This window comes from Garra rufa, chromosome 8, assembly GCF_049309525.1.
Source record: "Garra rufa chromosome 8, GarRuf1.0, whole genome shotgun sequence".
Lineage (NCBI taxonomy): Eukaryota > Metazoa > Chordata > Actinopteri > Cypriniformes > Cyprinidae > Garra > Garra rufa.
Window position 1 is genome coordinate 36,626,431 of NC_133368.1, and position 17,977 is coordinate 36,644,407.

Below are 17,977 nucleotides of genomic sequence, written 5' to 3' on the forward strand. Positions count from 1 at the left end.
AAGTGCAATAAAGGTGTGGTAGATAGAGGAGCAGAAGCCAGAGTTTCGGTGACCACGCAGGAAACCAAGAGATAAGGATATACAAAAAATCTATATGAAAATCTACCTGCAGACCACCATCTATTGCAGTGTGACTGGAAAACGACAAAATGACCAACTGGAAGCTGATGTTTTGCAGTCTGTGTTTAATATCAGGTCAGGTGGTTGTTTTTCTAATGTTTACGTTGAGTACAACAGTCAAGATAAAACCAATGACATTGTGTGTTAGATAACATAGTGTGGTTTACAAAAGTGATTTCTTCTTTTTTCAGTTGTTCTAAATGTGATTTTTTTTAAAGATATGTTTTCCAGTATTTATGTTCTCTATGTTTTCACAAGGGCTACAAAATGGCGGATTTTTTCAGCTTCTTGCTTCATTCATTCATTTACATAGACCTAACACACAGCATCAGTATTCTTAAATATTGTAATTAATTAATATGAAATAAACTAATCAATTGTATTATTAATAAATGAATATCTCACACAGTTTACTAATAAATTTAAGTTGTGATTTGTAAGTGAGAACCTTTTCAAATGTAGAAATACCATGAATTATACTAAATATTGTCAGATCATTCCCTTTTATCTTAAAATCATTTTAAATTTGTAAAGTTTTTTATGTTTTTTAAAGGGAACATTAAGTATTAAGACTTCTATGGCTTAATATAGCCTAACGTATTAAGTTCAAGTATATATTTGAAGTATAATTTATGTTGTAAGTATACAAATATCAGTGTACTAACAGTATACTTTCAAGTGTACTATTTCAATACTCATTGGGACTAAATTGACCCACTTTCTAGTATATAAAAGTATATTTTTAAGTATACTTTAAGTATAACAGTAGCAAACTGTGAGTACACAACTAGTTCACATCTATGTTGTTAGTTTGTTCTGCAAGTATACTAAAAGTGAACTTATAGGTATACTGATAGTTTACTAATTATATACTTTTTATGCATTTTAGTACACTTTGAAGTATAGTCTCAGTAAACTACTAGTTTAGTAGTTTTATACTTAAAATGTACTCGTAAGTTTTCTTTAAGTAAACTTTACATCATACGTTAAGTATACTACTATGTCCATATTTAGGTATTAATTTGTATATATTTTGTTATATGAATATTTGTACCAAAACATTAAAAGAAAGAACAGGGTATCTGCTTGTGAACAAAAACATTTTATTCTAGCTCCATGCATTCTTTTTTTATAAACACTTAAATGTGGGTAAGTTTCATAGAAATAAGTAAATAAATAACATTTTGAACAAAAAGCTTAAAAAAAACCCTATTCATGATAATTAAACGTAAATGGAGTCGATCAACTCCCTAAAGCTTGACAGTCATGAATACCTCTTTATGGGTTGACATTATTACAAAGTTATAACAATGAAAGTATAAGTCAAGTATACATAAATTTCATTTTCAGTGTATTTCTGAGAAGTAGGCTACATAAAAGCACATTTCTGAGAAGTACATAAAAAGTAGACTGAAAGTATACTTTCCAAGTTTTAGTTTAACAGAAGTATTCTAATAGCAAACTTGAATAAGCTTCTTTTTCGTAAGGATCTTACTGAAATACGTTTTAGAAAACCCATTAGACTTACCTTATTTTTTGAAACCCAAATCATTTTATACATATTTTGGACTATAGGGGGCGCCATGATTTCAATGCCGTGAAATGGCTGCACTTAGTGAGCTATTGCAGCTACCTGTTGCTAATTTTTACAGCAACACATCTCGAAAAATAAAATACTGACTCGATGCTACATTGTGCGACTTTTGGTTGTAATTTTCAATCGAAAGGCAACAAGAGAAGTTTTCACTGCTTTTCCTAGTGATAAGAGCTCAAATAATGGGAAGATGCCTGTGGACGAATAAAACTTCCAAAATACCTAGTTCTTTTTTCTCTCCACTTTAGTCCTGATGCTATTGAGGCTTTTGGACGACCATAGCTACTGAAAGAGCTTACAAACGGCAGAAACAATAAATGCTAGATGCCATCCTGACAGGATGCTTGTCATGACGCAGCAGCCAATGCAGTAGTTTTTCAGCGTGGATTTCACACTCCTTGTGGGGAAAATCGACGGTACAGCATTTGGTTTAAGCCTATGCCACCTGAAAGCTTTTTCAGTATCTATGTTCATCATAGCAGTATTTTATTTTCAGAGTTGTATGTTCTGAATTGTGTGTTGCGGTAAAAACAGCAGTAGCAAAAGCAGCTCACCGAGCGCAAACCATTTCACATCATAATGGCGCCCCCATAGTCTAAAATATGTATAAAACGATGTGAAATATAAATAAGGTAAATCTTTCATGCATTTTCTACTACATATTTTAGTAATAGCCATAATTTGCATTATATTGATACATGTCATAATACCCAGGGATCCCTTTAAGCTTTGTGAAATATTATTAAATCCTACAATTTAGAATTGTTCATTTGACAATTACTATTAGCAAAAGGTATAACATTGTTTGATATTCACAAAGCTCTCTTTTTGCCTCGTAGTGATGTCAGCTAGTTTTGGACTGGACGTGACAATGAGTCAAGCTACCATAGAGGTTGCCAGGGGTGATGATGTTACCCTCACATGTAATTATAGACCTAAAAATCAAGTTAACTCCCTTATCATTATAACGTGGACTGGTGATGCTGATGAGACATCTGGACAGAAGGTAAGCTAGAAAAACTTCAGCTGTCCACCAAAACACCACTAACCATGATTAGTGTTAAAACTAATGAATGTAAAAGTAATGAATGAAACTATCACAATGGAACCATTATATGATTCTTTGTTTTGGCCTCATAGGTTATTTTTGGTAACTATTACTCCCATGGCAAAGTAGACATTGGACCAGACTATCAAGGCAAAGCCTCCATAGAAACTGACCTTGATGCAAAATCATCGAAACTGACACTAAAAGAAGTCACTCTTAAAGAAAGCAGAACAATTAGATGTTTTATTCAGATTCCTGGAGACATTGAAGGCAGAACATCTGACACTACTTTTCTTTTGGTTCAGGGTAAGATCTCTGGCAAATAGCTTTACATGGCAAGTAGAATCCTTCTCAAATGTTGAATGTTTTTTTTTTTTACAGTTGCGCCATCAAAACCAGTTTGTAAGGTAGTGGGCACAGCAGAATACGGACACAATATTAACCTAACCTGTGTCTCTGAGGAGGGCTCGCCAACACCAACATACAACTGGGAGAGATATGATTTTAAAGATATACTTCAAGCATTTCCTATAAAAACCACTGAAAGTAAGTTTTGTCTGTCTTCAATAGATTAATTACACTTTTTTGTCACTGCATGCTATAGTTTAAATATTATTTGTGTAACAGAGAATGGAGTTCTGTCTCTGGTCAATGTATCCATGGAGACATCGGGTTACTATATTTGCCAGTCAACCAATACGGTTGGATCAGCCAAATGCAACATGACATTGACTGTAATGCCTTGTGAGTATCACCATATTTGCCTGCTTTCTTCTATTTATTTTACCAGTTATTATGTGTTGATGTGTTGATGTTTAACACCTTGATACTATAGCTTAATGTCAACATGACAACTGACCTGATTTACAGTGTACACACTCATCAGTTTATGTTATTCCAACACACTCTCATGAAAAAAAACATGTAACTATTATATGTTCTGGTGAGCAAACTATTCAGACTGTCAGACTGAAAATATTCAGATGTTACCCCCTTTGTAACATTTACATTTTCACAAGTTCACATTTTCACAAAAGTAACTCTAATTTACACATCATTTCTATGTAACTGTAACAGATTACAGTTCAATTTATTTTGTAATTACACTAAAACCAAAATGTATTCAGACACCTTCAACAATTCTCATATTCACTATAGCTTAGAAAATAGTAACAAAATATGACAAGAACTCAGAGTTAAACTGTTTCAGAACAAATTCATAATAATGTTAGATTACTTTGATAGAAAGGTATGTAATGGACTATAATCAACCAAATGAAAAAAAAAATCAGACTGTTAGTATGACGATATTTACACAACTATTAATACTTTGTTGACCAATTACCAAGCAATGCTTAATTTTGTCTGTAAAAAGGTTGCATTAGCAATTAAAGAAATAACACTTCAGTAAAGCATGGTCAGGTGTCTGAATAATTTTTGGTCCCAAATCAATTTTACCTGTAGTCCACTGTATGAAATTTTTTGGGGTATAATATTTCATAGTTTAATTAATTTTGCTACCCTCACATCTATAGTGTCCTGTACTCACTAGAAAAAAATATGAACAATTATATCTGGTGTCTCAATAATTTTTGGTTTGACTATAAATTAGGTCTACGTAATTCCATTTTATCTAACTAGTTACTCTCCAACACTGGTTTCTGTATGATTCTCATACATACAAAACCACCTAATCATAAAAACAGTTATGTTTTTTTTTCCGGAGGTTGATTATTCTGAGGTCGGAATCAAACCACGCAAGTAGGTAGACAAGTCTAAACCCAAAAATAGGTTCAGTTCACTGCTTTTGATGTATGCAAGTATCTTAACAGTAAAAAGTTGAATATGAAATGTTGACCTCAGAAGGCTTCTCTCTGATTTTCATTTCCACATCTTTCTGTTTTTACAGCCTCTATGAATTTTGCAACAATAGGTATTGTTGCTGGTTGTATTATTGGAGCTATAGTGCTCATAATAATCATCATCTGCTGCTACCGCAGACGGAAACAGAAACAGATATCAAAAGATTATGAAATGGAGTAGGTCTCTATTTATGCTCTCGAAGTAATAGATGAAGTGATTGTTGGTTCTTGTGTGGAAGGTCTTCATTGTTAAGATGTTTTTTTGTTATTATTATCTCAGAAATCCAGAGGTGGAATACCACGACAAACCACCAGTAGAAAATACTGAGGACGGGAATACAGATAACATGGTGATCAGTGAAGACAGAACCTACAAAGCTGGCATTGATGACCCCAAAAATCACTATGATGATCGCAGAGGTAGCCGCGATGACCTCAATGAAGGTGGCCGCAATGAGTTCAGAGACCGCTACGATGATCGCAGAGACCGCTATGATGACCGCAAAGGAAGCCGGGATGACCTCAGAGACCACTATGATGACCGAAGAGACCGCTACGATGACCGCAGAGGAAGTCGTGATGACCTCAGAGATCGCTATGATGACCGTAGAGACCGTTATGATGACCGCAGAGGTAGCCGTGATGACCTTAGAGATCGGTATGATGAACGAAGAGGTAGCCGTGATGATCTCAGAGACCGCTATGATGAACGCAGAGGTAGTCGTGATGACCTCAGAGATCGGTATGACGAACGCAGAGGTAGTCGCGATGACCTCAGAGATCGCTATGATGACCAAAGAGATCGCTATAGATAAAATCATTAAGATCAGCATCAGTGATTGACATAAGTGAAGAACCGTTGACATATTTGACATATTTGACCACCAGCAAAAGGACAACCACTATATCAAGGCCTCAGATGGTATCTGGTGTGTATTTTTGTTCTCCAGTTCTAACATATGTTGATGTGCTATATTGTTCTGTTGTTTTATAAAAAAAAATTCCTGTGTTGATAATCAAATCAAATTTCGCTGTATCCTTGCAGTGGCAAAATGATTCTTTTGATCTCAATGGATCATTCTTTTTTAACTTTTTTCATTTGATTTTACAAGATTTTATATACAGCATAAAGATGTTTTGTTATGTCTGTTAGCTGAAGGAATTACTTGACATTTCTATTCTGACTGTTCTTCTGAATCATGTATATAACAGATATTTTTATCCACCTTTTTCTTTCGATAAGAGCAGGCCATTTGTAAATTAAATGTGTTTGGCTTCCCGTCTCATTCGCATCCAGCTATTTTTTACTGTACAAAACTGGTTTACTGCTTGATAACGCAAATTGCTGTGTCTTACCATATTATTTTAATGTATTGTCTTAATTATGAACACACTGGCTTGTAGTGCAAACGGTTTTAGAGTTTACTGCACGTTGTTATACTTCTTATTATTTCCCTATAGTGGCTAATGAACCGGAAGTCTCAAGCATAGGCTTACTTCTTTGTTAAAGAAAAAGGTGGATAGCCATGTGTTCACATTGGTGAGTAAATATACACAAATGTAAATTACATTTTTGTACAATTTTTGTATATTTACATGGCTGGAAGTACTTACACACATCTGCTTTTCAGTCTAAATAAAATGTGATTTTAAAATAGGTCAAAATAGGTCAAAGTCAGCTTTATTGTCAATTTTGCCACATGTACAGGACATACAGATAATTTAAAATTGCGTTACTCTCAGACCCTTGGTGGATAAAAGATAACATTAAATACAAAAAGTCGAATTTTAAAAATACGAATAAAAAATACAGTTATACATATAATATAAAAAACAAACAAATTCAATATACAAGTAAGGGCACATGGCAGAGAGTGCAAACCAGACAGAGTAGTGCAAATGCAGACATATAGTGCAAACAGAGCTTGTAAGTATAGTGATAGAGAGCAGCCTTGTAACAGACAAGAGTCTTATGAGGTAGACCAATTATCAGACCAATGCTACACAAAGTGACTAATTAATTAAAAGTTGGTTTACTTTTAATTAATTAATTAAAAGTAAACCAACCATGTTTCATTCATTTTTTCCCCAATAAAATGTGTCTTTGGAACAACAGCAAAGACATAAAACATAATGAACACAAAATGATGGTTTAAAATCTCACTTACCTTTTGTTTTCTTTATGTTTAATGCAATATTTTGCAGCGTCTGACAGACGCATCCACTTAGAAGATTGGGAGACTGTGTCAGTACCTGATATAACAAGTAGTTTCTCATATTTCTGTGACATCCGTTTGATTGAGTACAAAAATTTAACTCAGCGTTTATTTTCAACTCAGCAACAGCTGATATTAGTTTTTAGTTTTTAATTTTCACAGTTGCTTCCCCCCTTTAGTAAAGTGGTACAGTCCGCTCATTCCCACCAGCGCTGCAGACTGAGATGAAGCGAATAACAGTCCGAGAGAAGATGGACTACATACCTGTAAACTAAACCGCACTAAACTGGATCATGGTTTTGTTACACGGATTTTGGATTCTATTTATACTATTCATATTTTCACGTGAGTTATTAATGTGTTTTCTATTTGACCGCGATATAGAAATACAGAAAACTGAACTAAAGCAACAGGTTGAAAGCTTAGAAAACCTTGAGCCCGGCTTTATTTTTAGATTGATCACGGGTCCTTGTGACGGTTTTTACTATAATTCATTTTCATGTACACCTGGCAATGCATTTAAACGTACACATTTTATTTATTGATTTATTTTAAATCAAATGCAATAATCATTTTACACTTTTTATTGATAAATGAGTCTCTTACATTCAAACTTTTGACGAGTTTAAACTTAAACTAAAATAACTAAAATAAAAAATATATTACTCTGATTTGATTTAATTCCATATGTATTTCTTTTAAACATAATTTATTAATCTTTATTACTGATCACTATAAAATATCTGCATATGTGTAATGTATAAAAGGGATTTGACAACTCAGGAATTTACTAGCCTTCTTTAATTATACGGCATAGACAAATAACTATTTAACATCCCAAAGTTGTTATTGTGGGAGAGAATTGTGGGAAGTGCGGCTGGAATGTGTGTCAGGGAGTGCAGCTGCATTGTATCAGTTCTTGAAGGGTGGATGCAAGACAATACAATATATTATGGCTGTTTTATGAGCATGTCAGCTTAAAGTTTTAAGTTCACAACCATGTGAACTTAAAACTATACTTTAAAAATCTCTCTCAGTAGAGATAAAGTGTGAATTTACAGCATAAATAATGTAGGGGAAAGTTATATTTTCTAAGTTCTAATACTATTTTCAATACTATGTCAAGAATATGCCTTCCTGTAATAGTTTAGTCAGCATCAGCAATTCATTAACACATATAATCAAGTAAAGTTGTCTGCTACTAACGGCTTGGTTTAAATCTCTTTAACCTTATTGGGTGTTCATGGTTGACCGAATCAATGAGTGTATCTTATTGGTGGGACCTCAACATCCCCCTCCTGCACAGAGGAGTCTTAGTGGGTGGGGGTTCACCATAATGCCAAACAATGAGTCAAACAGGCAACAGAGAGGACAAAAGGAGGACCCCAACGTAATCCAAAATTCTCGCCTACATTCCTCTCAGCAACACGATCATCCTAAAGTACAGTTGGAAAATCCTCAGGAAGTTGCTCCATTTCCTCTAAGGCAACAATGAATGAGTGAAGATCTCATCCAGACATCTGTGGTGACTGGCTGTTGTATATTTTTATGCAATGTGCTCCACCCTTTGACGAGAATTAGTCTATCTCTGTGTTTGTGGGAGAGACCTCCTCCCTACTTGTACTCAGCTTGGTCTTTTGTAAGAGTTTTCTCAGAATATTTCGGTTTCACCACCCCACCCCAATCAAACAGTTGGAAACGGTGACGTCTCTCCAAAAAATGACAGCCCCCGCCTTTCTGCACCCCCCGCATAGCGTGGAATTTAACTTTCTTTACTCACACTTCTTTCTTTCTCTGTGTTTTCACACCAGCAGATCATCCTCTCAGGCGCTTCTCTGATTTTGTCCAGCTTTCTGTTCCATAATCTCCCACACACGGCTGGACAAACACACTCTTTCATGCTTAGAAACACACACACACACACACACACACTCAAATGCTGACTGACTGGATCCAGATGTTTTTAGGCATTTGTTTTCAGGTCATCTCACCTTGTAATCTCTAACTGATAAAGTGAATTCCCTTTGGAATGGTTTGATTAAGCATTCTCGAAAAGCAAAATCTTTTGGCGTAGACTGAGAAAGGGCTTTTGGTAATGAACACATGGTCTCTGAAACTATGAAACGTACCATTAGACTCAACATCATAATACTAATCATGAACAGGTCAGTAGTCATTACAGTTGCAGCTGAAAGCTCACTGTATCTCGGAATTTGCATTACTCTCTTTGCTCATAGATGTGTTAGCTGTGCCACTATATTCTATGAAAATGATTCTTTTAGTCTCAATTCTTAAGCATTAGAGGCACAAATAACCCTAATAGAAGACTAATATGTACCTTTAAATAAAGTACAAATAAAGAGTTCAGATGCAAAACCCTCTAAAAGCCACTTAGGTCAAAAATGAGATGATACTAAGTGAATGCTTTTGACACATAATATACATCCATCAAATACTTTTATTTCAAACTCGCTAAATCCAAGTCTCAGCCCAGTCAGAAATATATCTTTTATCTTTTGTACCTTAGGGTACTGCCCAGTTTTTCTGAAAGTGTATTATGTTACCACAAAATGAACCAACAACAAAAAATAGCTTGTTTTAAACACACCCAACATCAGCCATTTATTATAGTGATTTCACAATTCTAACTGTATCCAACAACTGAAAAAAAAAAAAATCTTAATTTTGACATATCCTGTTGAAATGATTTTCCATTAATTTTTTTTATAACAATCAGATAATTGTAATGGTCTAAAAAACATACACATAATTATAATTGTGAAACTAAAGGAATAACATTACTGTGCATCTACAGCAGTAGAGGTAGCCAAGTACAGTTGAGGTCAAAAGTTTACATACACCTTGCAGAATCTGCTAAATGTTAATTCACGAGTTCGCCCTTACATCTAATCTGCTTGAGCGAGTAATAAGCATATTTTGGCGTGCTGTCCTGGGGAAGGGTTCCGGGCCCGGAATACAGGCTGGACCCAGAGAACTCCCCCTGCTAGTTTAGGATAGAAACAGATTAGAAGTGGGGAGTAGGGGTGGAGGAGGGATGCCAAGAAACTGTCGCTGGATGGAGGTAAGACGGCTGGCAATATATAGATGATGCGCTAATTCAATGATTGGTTAAACGAGTTGCACCTGTGCCGAATGGATTGATTATCTGATCGTGCTCCTCCCGAACCTTGTTAATAAAACATCATTTATTTTAACAAAATAAGAGGGATCATACAAAATGCGTGTTGTTTTTTATTTAGTACTGACCTGAATAAGTTATTTTCAGCATTTATGTGTATATGAACCCTTTCCAACAATTACTGTATGATTTTCAGATCCATCTTTTCACAATGATTTACCATGATCTTCAAATTCAAAAAGTTTTCACCCCCTGACTCTTAACGCATTGTGTTTCCTTTTGAAGCACCAGTGAGCATTTGAACCCTCTGTAATAGTTGCATATGAGTCCCTCAGTTGTTTTCAGTGTGAAAATATGGATCTCAAAATCATACATTTCCTGAAGGATTTTTCTGAAGAACAGCGGGCAGTTTAGGGCAAACAAGAGACTCATGAACAACTATCACTAAACAAAAAAACACAACTGCGGATCATTCAGGTAACAACACAATATTAAGAATCAAGCGTATGTAAACTTTTGAACGGGGTCTGTAAACATCGTTTATGTGAAATATCTTATTCAGGTCAATACTAATTAAAAAATACATTTTGTAGGATACCTCTTATTTTGGTAAAATATTTTAAAAAACATTTAGCAAATTCTGCAAGGTATATGTAAACTTTTGACCTAAACTGTAAATCATTTTAATGAGTGAATGAATTAACACTAATAATGAAAAGTATCTCAATGTTTGACATAAATTGTAGTGTCTGCTTATTTTCATTAAGCTCAACCTTTAGTTCTGTTACCCAAGTTATCACCAAACAAATACAAGTTTATCAGTAGCTAAAAACTAACATTTGCATAGTTCTGGCATAATTTTGTCTATACTTTTTATATTTATTTGCTGGAAAATAACAACATCACACAAAACAGTGTTCGACACTATATTTAGATGTCTCAAACATTTTTTAACAGGGTTGCCAATTGTTTTTTTGTTTTGTTTTAACGGTTCTATAAAAACCATTATGAATTTGCAATACAAATATAGCGTTTGCAAATTGTGCATGTCTCAGCTTCCCATCTGGTCCTCTACGTACATAACGGCTTGAAAACACTACATGCCTTTAAGAGATTTTAAATTGCTAGGTATAGAACACTTGCTGACCTTATAAATGATTACAGAGATAAACTAGCTATCATACACTAAATGACTGAGAATTAAAGACTTTTTCAAACCGTTCCAAACATGCAGAAACATGTGCCTTGTTACCAGGACACCTGTGACAAATGAAAACAATATGTGATATCCTCCAGCTGGATGGAATGATAGTCTGAAGCTAATAAACTGAAGTCTGTGCATATCATACTCACAATTTTCTGTGTAATCTGCAGGCTGGCTCTGACCTTCGTCAGCTAGTCAACTTCTACATACTGCAAATTGGGGGAAACGTTGTGTAGTATATTCCACCCTTAAAAGGGATAGTTTACCCAAGAATGAAAATTCTGTCATTAATTATTTACCCTCATGTTGTTCCAAACCCATAAGACCTTCACTCATCTTCAGAATGCAAATTAATATTTTTGATCAAATCTGAAAGCTTTCTGACCCCTGAAGTTGAAATTTTGTTTTTTTGCACACAAAACGTATTCTCGTAGCCTCATAAAATTACGGTTGAACCACTGATGTCACATGTTTTTGGTACCTTTTTAGACCTTGAATGTGGTAGGACCCTTGCTGTCTATGCAGGGCCAGAAAGAGCTTGGATTTCATAAAAGATATCTTAATTTGTGTTCTGAAGATGAATGAAGGTCTTAGAACGACATGAGGGTTAATAATTATTGACAGAATTTCCATTTTTGGGTGAACTGTTCCTTTAAATGTAACTGTTTTACTGTTATTTAGCAATGTTTAGTGCATTTTTTTCTCACCAAATCTCTTTTTCTCTTTTGTGGCACAGTGCAAAGTGGTAATGGTGTAGAGGTGACTGTGAAAGATGAGAAGAAGTTTGCTATGCTGTTCTCCTCCATCGTTCTTCCGTGTCATTACAACACCCGCTCCTCTCAAGTCGCCGTGGTGCAGTGGTTGTACAAGTCCTACTGTACAGACCGTACTAGGGATTCTTTCACATTTCCTGAGTCCCTGGGAGTCCACGTATCTGATCTGGGAGCCTCGTCTCATCTGGACTGCTCTGACGAAAGCCGCACAGTCCGCATAGTGGCCTCAGCACAGGGATCTTCCACGACCTTAGCAGAGCACTACAAAGGACGAGACATCTCCATCATTAACAGTAATGTGTCTCTACTTATTTATACCTGTTTTGGAAGAGGTTTAGCTTAATTGGAGGTCAAGTTCAGTCAATTAAAAGTTTTTGAGATAAACATTCCAGGAGTTTCATTGAAACTGCAAATTGGAACTTCAACCCGTTGCCCACCATTGAAGTACATTATATGGAGAAAATTCCTGTAATGTTTTGCTTAAAAAACTTAATTTCTTTGTGACTGAAGAAAGGAACATCTTGGATGACATGGAGGGGAGTAAATTATCAGGAAATCTTCATTCTGGAAGTGAACTTCTCCTTTAATGACTCAGAAGGGGAACTTCCAGGTCATTTATTAACTAGTCAATTCAACAGGTTAGTCTCAAACACAAAACTGTAAAAAGGTCAACAAGTTGGCAGCCTAATAGTCAATTTAATAACATCAAGATTAGAGAAATGTATGAAGCAATATTGTCCAAAATATAAGCTACACTTAAATATATATAAATTTCATTGCAGTAGGAAAAAAATACCAAACTAAGTGGAATTTATTTTAAAAAGACAGCTCAAGCAATATACTGTAGATATTTGGACACATTTTGGGTGTCAAAATTACAGTACCAATCAGAATTATGCCTACCAGATCTGCATTTTTCTCATCACAGAATGTAACATATTTTAAATATATGTGACCCTAGACCACAAAATCAGTCATAAGTGTCAATTTTTCAAAATTAGGATTTATACATCATATAATAAATAAGATTTGCATTGATGTACAGTTTGTTAGGATATGACAATACAACTATTTGAAAATCTAAATATTGAGAAAATCACCTTTAAATTTAGCAATGCATATTACTAATCAAAAATTACGTTTTTATATATTTACAGTAGGAAATTTACAAAATATCTTCATGGAACATGATCTCTACTTAATATTCTAATGATTTTGGGAATAAAAGAAAAATTGATTATATATGTATAGTTTGACCTAGACAATGTATTTTTGGCTATTGCTACAAATATACTTGTGCTACTTAAGAATGGTTTTGTGGTCCAGGTTCATATATATACCTGTTAATAAATATATACCTTTGGTTACTCTGCTAGCGCACCTGTGTGAACTTGAAGTAATCTGACTTCATACAACTACAAACACTGGGATTCAGTTGGTTAAAAGTAATTGACCAAGCAAAATGACTAAGAAAAATGACATCAGTTCTGAGAAAAGCTCCAGCATATTTTTTTTGCAGATGATACTTGTTTAATATTTCTTTTTAATGCAATGACATTTATAAAATGACTTTTAACTGTAGCTTAATAGTCCAAATACTTCTTGGGGCCACTGTGTAATAAAATCATCTTGTTATATTATACAATTTCGAGCCTCCTCTACTCTCAGATCTGCAATATTGTGCGTAATCCATCTCCCCCTTAGGAAACCCAGCCAATTGTGCTGTGTTTTCCTGTTCCTGAAATAGGACTGTTTTTTTTAGGTCGCACAATGGTCAGGGGGCTGGACCTCATAAAGGTCTCACAAAACACCCCCACGGCTTTCCTTATCAAACACAAACACCCTCTCCTCTGACTTTAGCCATCAAAGCTCTCCCTCCTCCAGTCACCTCTCCAACAAAGACTACGTTTGTTCTGACAAAATATTACAGACAGATAATGAGGTTAATTTATGTGTTGTACCTACTGATTAAAAATGTAAAATAACTTATAAACCAGACTAAACAAAGTGTGCAACTGACAGATCTGTGTTTATGTTAAAGTATAAACCAAAAAAAGATTTTAGCGTGGTAATGGATATGAATATAACCTGTAGCAGATCTATACAGGTGGAGCTGGGGAAGGTGGAGGGTTTTAGAGTGGTTAATGTTAACCAGTCATTTAAATGTAAAGCAGAAAGCTCATTGGCTGCTTATGCAACATGAACCAATCAGCTTTTGGCACGTAGTTTAACACTACTGCACCATCTAGAGTTTCATGACAGAACTTGGCATTAAAATGAAACATTTACTCCTCTTCAAGTAAACAACTTGGGTTATAATCATTATATTTTTTGGCCTTTTCAGAAGCAGATCTTCGCATTGGACAGCTGCAGTGGGGCGACAGCGGTGTGTATTTCTGTAGGGTGATCATTTCTGATGATGTGGAAGGGAAAAATGAAGGCCATGTGGAGCTACTTGTGCAGGGTGAGTCTCATAAGTGCATGCTTCTCAAAAACTGAATCAACACTACAGAAAAGTTAGTTGATGTCTGTATAACATGGTTTTTGGAAAGTTTGAACTGCTTGAAAAACTGTCAGTGAATGCTGCTCTTTAGGGACTCTCAATATTTGTGGTTATTTATAGAGTTTCTTATAAAGAAATGGACCTTGCTCTCTAAAAATGTTTACTTTTGTGTATGCATGTTTGGTTACTGTGTCTAAATGATTGTTAATGCCAATCCCTGTCTGAATTCCTGAGTGCACTTACAAGGGCTGCCATGACGACAACCAAACGGCGCATGCCTCTCGACAGGGCTCAGATCCTTAATAAGAGACGCTATTGTTCATCTGTGCCCCGGCAGATCAGGAGAACCGCACATATTTTACATGTCCTGGACAGGATCACTGCGGAGAGAAACAATTTGTTTGGTGCTGTGGGACTGACCCTTACAGCATAAGTTATTTCTGTGTCAGCTGGACAAAGCAAAGTCAGATGCCTCATGCCAGACAAAGAGTAAATAACTGACCGTTATTGACGTGAGCAATATAAGCCACTTCTTAAGCCGTTTCCTTGGAAACGAAGGGGGTTTCAGGGGCCAAGGGACGCCAGGGCCTCCAGAACAGTCCTGTGCGGTGAAGAGAAAAAAAAACATGAGAGGGTTAGAGCTTACACTGGCGGATCAACGATAGTGTTATGTAGACACTAAGAAGTGGAGGAAGTCACTCCTGCCCTATGAGTAATCAAGATTTAATTGGTTTATGAAGTGGAGAGTATAATCTGGAGTATTTGATGGTTATAAGACTTTGAACCAGACACTCCCTGTTTCATGCAACTTGCTGTGTAGTCATGTTTTACTTACAGTTTAGCTCTTGATTGTTAGTTGTGGATGCCTAGGAAAGCAACACTATTATTACTTAAGATAAGGAGTTGCTCTGTTAAAATGAGTAGTATTTAACAGTTATTTTTAAAAAAAAAAAGAAATATATTCAGAATTCAGTAAAATTAATAAAAATGTATTGTAAAATCAGACATCAAATGACACTTAAGTCTTTAAAATAGACAACAAAGACAACAAATGACTATGGAAAAAGTTATTATTTAGGGCCCTATGATTTCTGTGATGCAGAAAATGTGGACGGAATCATGAAATCCAGTCATAAAAATAGAATTTAATTGGAATGTCACGGAATTTGCCAAATTTTGGTCTTTGATAATTTTGGCCAAAGTAGGTGAGTACACTTAAATCAGAGCACAATATAGACTAGTGTCTGTAAATTTTAAATATTAAATATTTAAATAATAGATTTTTTTTACTACACACATACTGAAGCATGTGATGGTCACAGTGTTTTCAGCCTTTGCCACCCTCGATATATGAGCACGTGAACACAAACATAATCTTTAGAACTGCTTGAGCATTTTATCATTTCATTTGAGGAAAGTATGATCATATGAAATACAAACAGAAACTTAAAGGTCTTTACAGCAACCCGTCAATATAAAAGTTCAGTTTAATTTGAAGAAACTGTAGAAACAAGACTACATTACTTAATGTAATGATACTAATACTACTACTAATAAAATTATTAAGGAATATTTAACAGAATGTATTTACCAAAAAAAAATGTAAATACACAACACAGTATTTCTGAAAAAACAAATAAAATAGTAATGAATTATTTACCAAATCAATTATTAGACATGCTTTTGATTACAGTTTTTTCTGATGGCTTAAGTACATTTTTTGTAACTATTGGCTATTTTTGCAAAACTCTACACACAAATAAGAAAACCCTTCACCAAATCAGCAAAACAGTCTTGCAAAAGCTAATAAACCTTGCTTAACTCTTCAAACCTTCATAAAAATGGTATTTTCGTATGAAACAGTTAACACAAGCCATCACATTAATAAGCACACAATGCACCAACTACACACTGATGGTATGAATAAAAAACACACCTGGCTTTTGCTTTCTCTGTGCACAAGGTAGGCTATGTCAGTTTGAGGTCATACTTTTGTCATAGTTCTGAAAAAATAGAGGGATCCAAACTTCAAGTACTGGTGTTTATTTACACACATCAAAACAAACACAAGTGTTTTTTTTTTTCCAAACAAAATACTGTAAATAATAGCCATAAATGTGTATAGTTTTGCTAGGAGTGTGTTGATCATTTGGAAATTGAGAGTAAAGCAGTGAGTTGTATTTACAGTTCTGCAAAAAGAGTGCAGTGGGTTGCACCTACAGTTTTGCAAAGTGTGTGTTACAAAATTGAAAACTGAGTGCAAAGCAGTGTCACGGATTGGCCAGGTTCTACTCCCTCACTCACTCAACGATCACAGTCACCTGATTACTAATCATACGCACCTGAATCCAATCACCAGCACCACATATAAGCACACCACACACCTCACTCAGTGTCCGGGCTCGTTTGCACGAAGCGGACTCATTGTGTTTCTCTGTCGAGTTCACAAACCTCAAAGACATACTTACCTCGCTATTTACCTGTTGAAACTTACCTCTTGTCTCGTCTATTCCAGTACGAAGTCTGTTCTCTGTTCCAGTCAGCTGTGGTCAGCCATAAGCCTGTTCGTCGATCACCAACGGTGTGTGTGTGTGTGTGTGGGTCGGAGTCCTCCTCCCGTCGTTCCTGGAAAGGAAAAGGATCTGTATTCAGTATTCATCTCTAGTCAACGAATATCATACTTGGACTGTTATACTTACCCGGTTCTGCACGTCATCTTATCCACAACGCTCTGCTGATAATAAACATTGTTATATTGATCACTTACCTCTCTTGTTTGGTCTGCTTCCGTAACAGTTAGCCCGGACCAACACAGTATCAGCATGAGCAATCGGGACCCGTTTCAAGAGCTGGTGGACTCGCTCAGGAAGGTTTTGTTGGCTAGTCATGCCACCACACCAACTTCAGCTCATCCCACCGCACCACCGGCACCCAGCACTTCTTCGGCTCCCGTAAACGTCCCTTCCAGTCCCATGGCCCGACCAGCGCCCTACTCTGGCGGGGCGGAGGAGTGCAGCGGATTCCTGTTACAATGTTCATTGATATTCACAATGCAACCTGCTCTCTATCCCACAGATTCTTCGAAAATAGCCTTCATCACGTCTCTGCTTACCGGACCAGCTCTCAAATGGGCGGACACGTTATATCAGCAGGCCGGGCCGGCAACCCATTCGATCCAGGCTTTCGTCGCTCATTTTAAAGAGGTTTTCGGACGTTCTGATGCAGAAGTATCCGCAGGAGAGCAATTGTATCATCTTAAGCAGGGAAGTATGACGACACAAGATTACTCCCTGCGTTTCCGAACTTTGGCCGCTGCCAGCGGATGGAATGAGCGATCGTTACTGACCACGTACCGGCTCGGCCTAGAACCCAATCTCCGGATGCAGTTAGCTGCTTTGGACGACTCCATGGGATTGGAGAAGTTCATTCAGCAGTCACTTCGTTGTTCAGATCGTCTAAGATCCTACCAAGACCAGTCCGTCACTACTGCACTCCTCCGACCAGTTACATCCGCCAGC

The 17,977-nt window shown here is 36.0% G+C and overlaps 2 protein-coding genes across 3 annotated transcripts in view; both read left to right on the forward strand.

Moving 5' to 3' along the window:
- Positions 1–23: 23 nt before the first annotated feature.
- On the forward strand, positions 24–6,281 carry gpa33b (glycoprotein A33 (transmembrane), paralog b). Its single transcript, XM_073846401.1, has 7 exons — positions 24–195; positions 2,554–2,720; positions 2,855–3,068; positions 3,144–3,308; positions 3,390–3,506; positions 4,672–4,801; positions 4,905–6,281. Exons 1-7 carry the CDS (start codon positions 150–152, stop codon positions 5,437–5,439), a joined length of 1,374 nt encoding a protein of 457 aa, XP_073702502.1. The 5' UTR covers positions 24–149; the 3' UTR covers positions 5,440–6,281.
- Positions 6,282–6,410: 129 nt separating this feature from the next.
- Positions 6,411–17,977, forward strand: part of ildr2 (immunoglobulin-like domain containing receptor 2) — a 33,764-nt gene continuing 22,197 nt past the window's right edge. For both annotated transcript variants that reach the window (XM_073846399.1, XM_073846400.1), the window contains exons 1-3: positions 6,411–7,185; positions 11,920–12,249; positions 14,301–14,420. In XM_073846399.1, coding sequence (XP_073702500.1) covers positions 7,134–7,185; positions 11,920–12,249; positions 14,301–14,420 — 502 coding nt within the window. In that variant the 5' untranslated portion in view covers positions 6,411–7,133. The remainder of the gene's footprint in view (positions 7,186–11,919; positions 12,250–14,300; positions 14,421–17,977) is intronic.

What these genes read in the sequence shown, in the direction of transcription:
- gpa33b (XM_073846401.1), top strand. Translation starts at nt 150, where the DNA reads ATGACCAACTGGAAGCTGATGTTTTGCAGTCTGTGTTTAATATCAG. An exon ending in CAGTCTGTGTTTAATATCAG is followed by an intron (nt 196 to 2,553) that starts GTCAGGTGGTTG and finishes TTTGCCTCGTAG; the next exon opens with TGATGTCAGCTAGTTTTGGA. An exon ending in TCAAAAGATTATGAAATGGA is followed by an intron (nt 4,802 to 4,904) that starts GTAGGTCTCTAT and finishes TTATTATCTCAG; the next exon opens with AAATCCAGAGGTGGAATACC.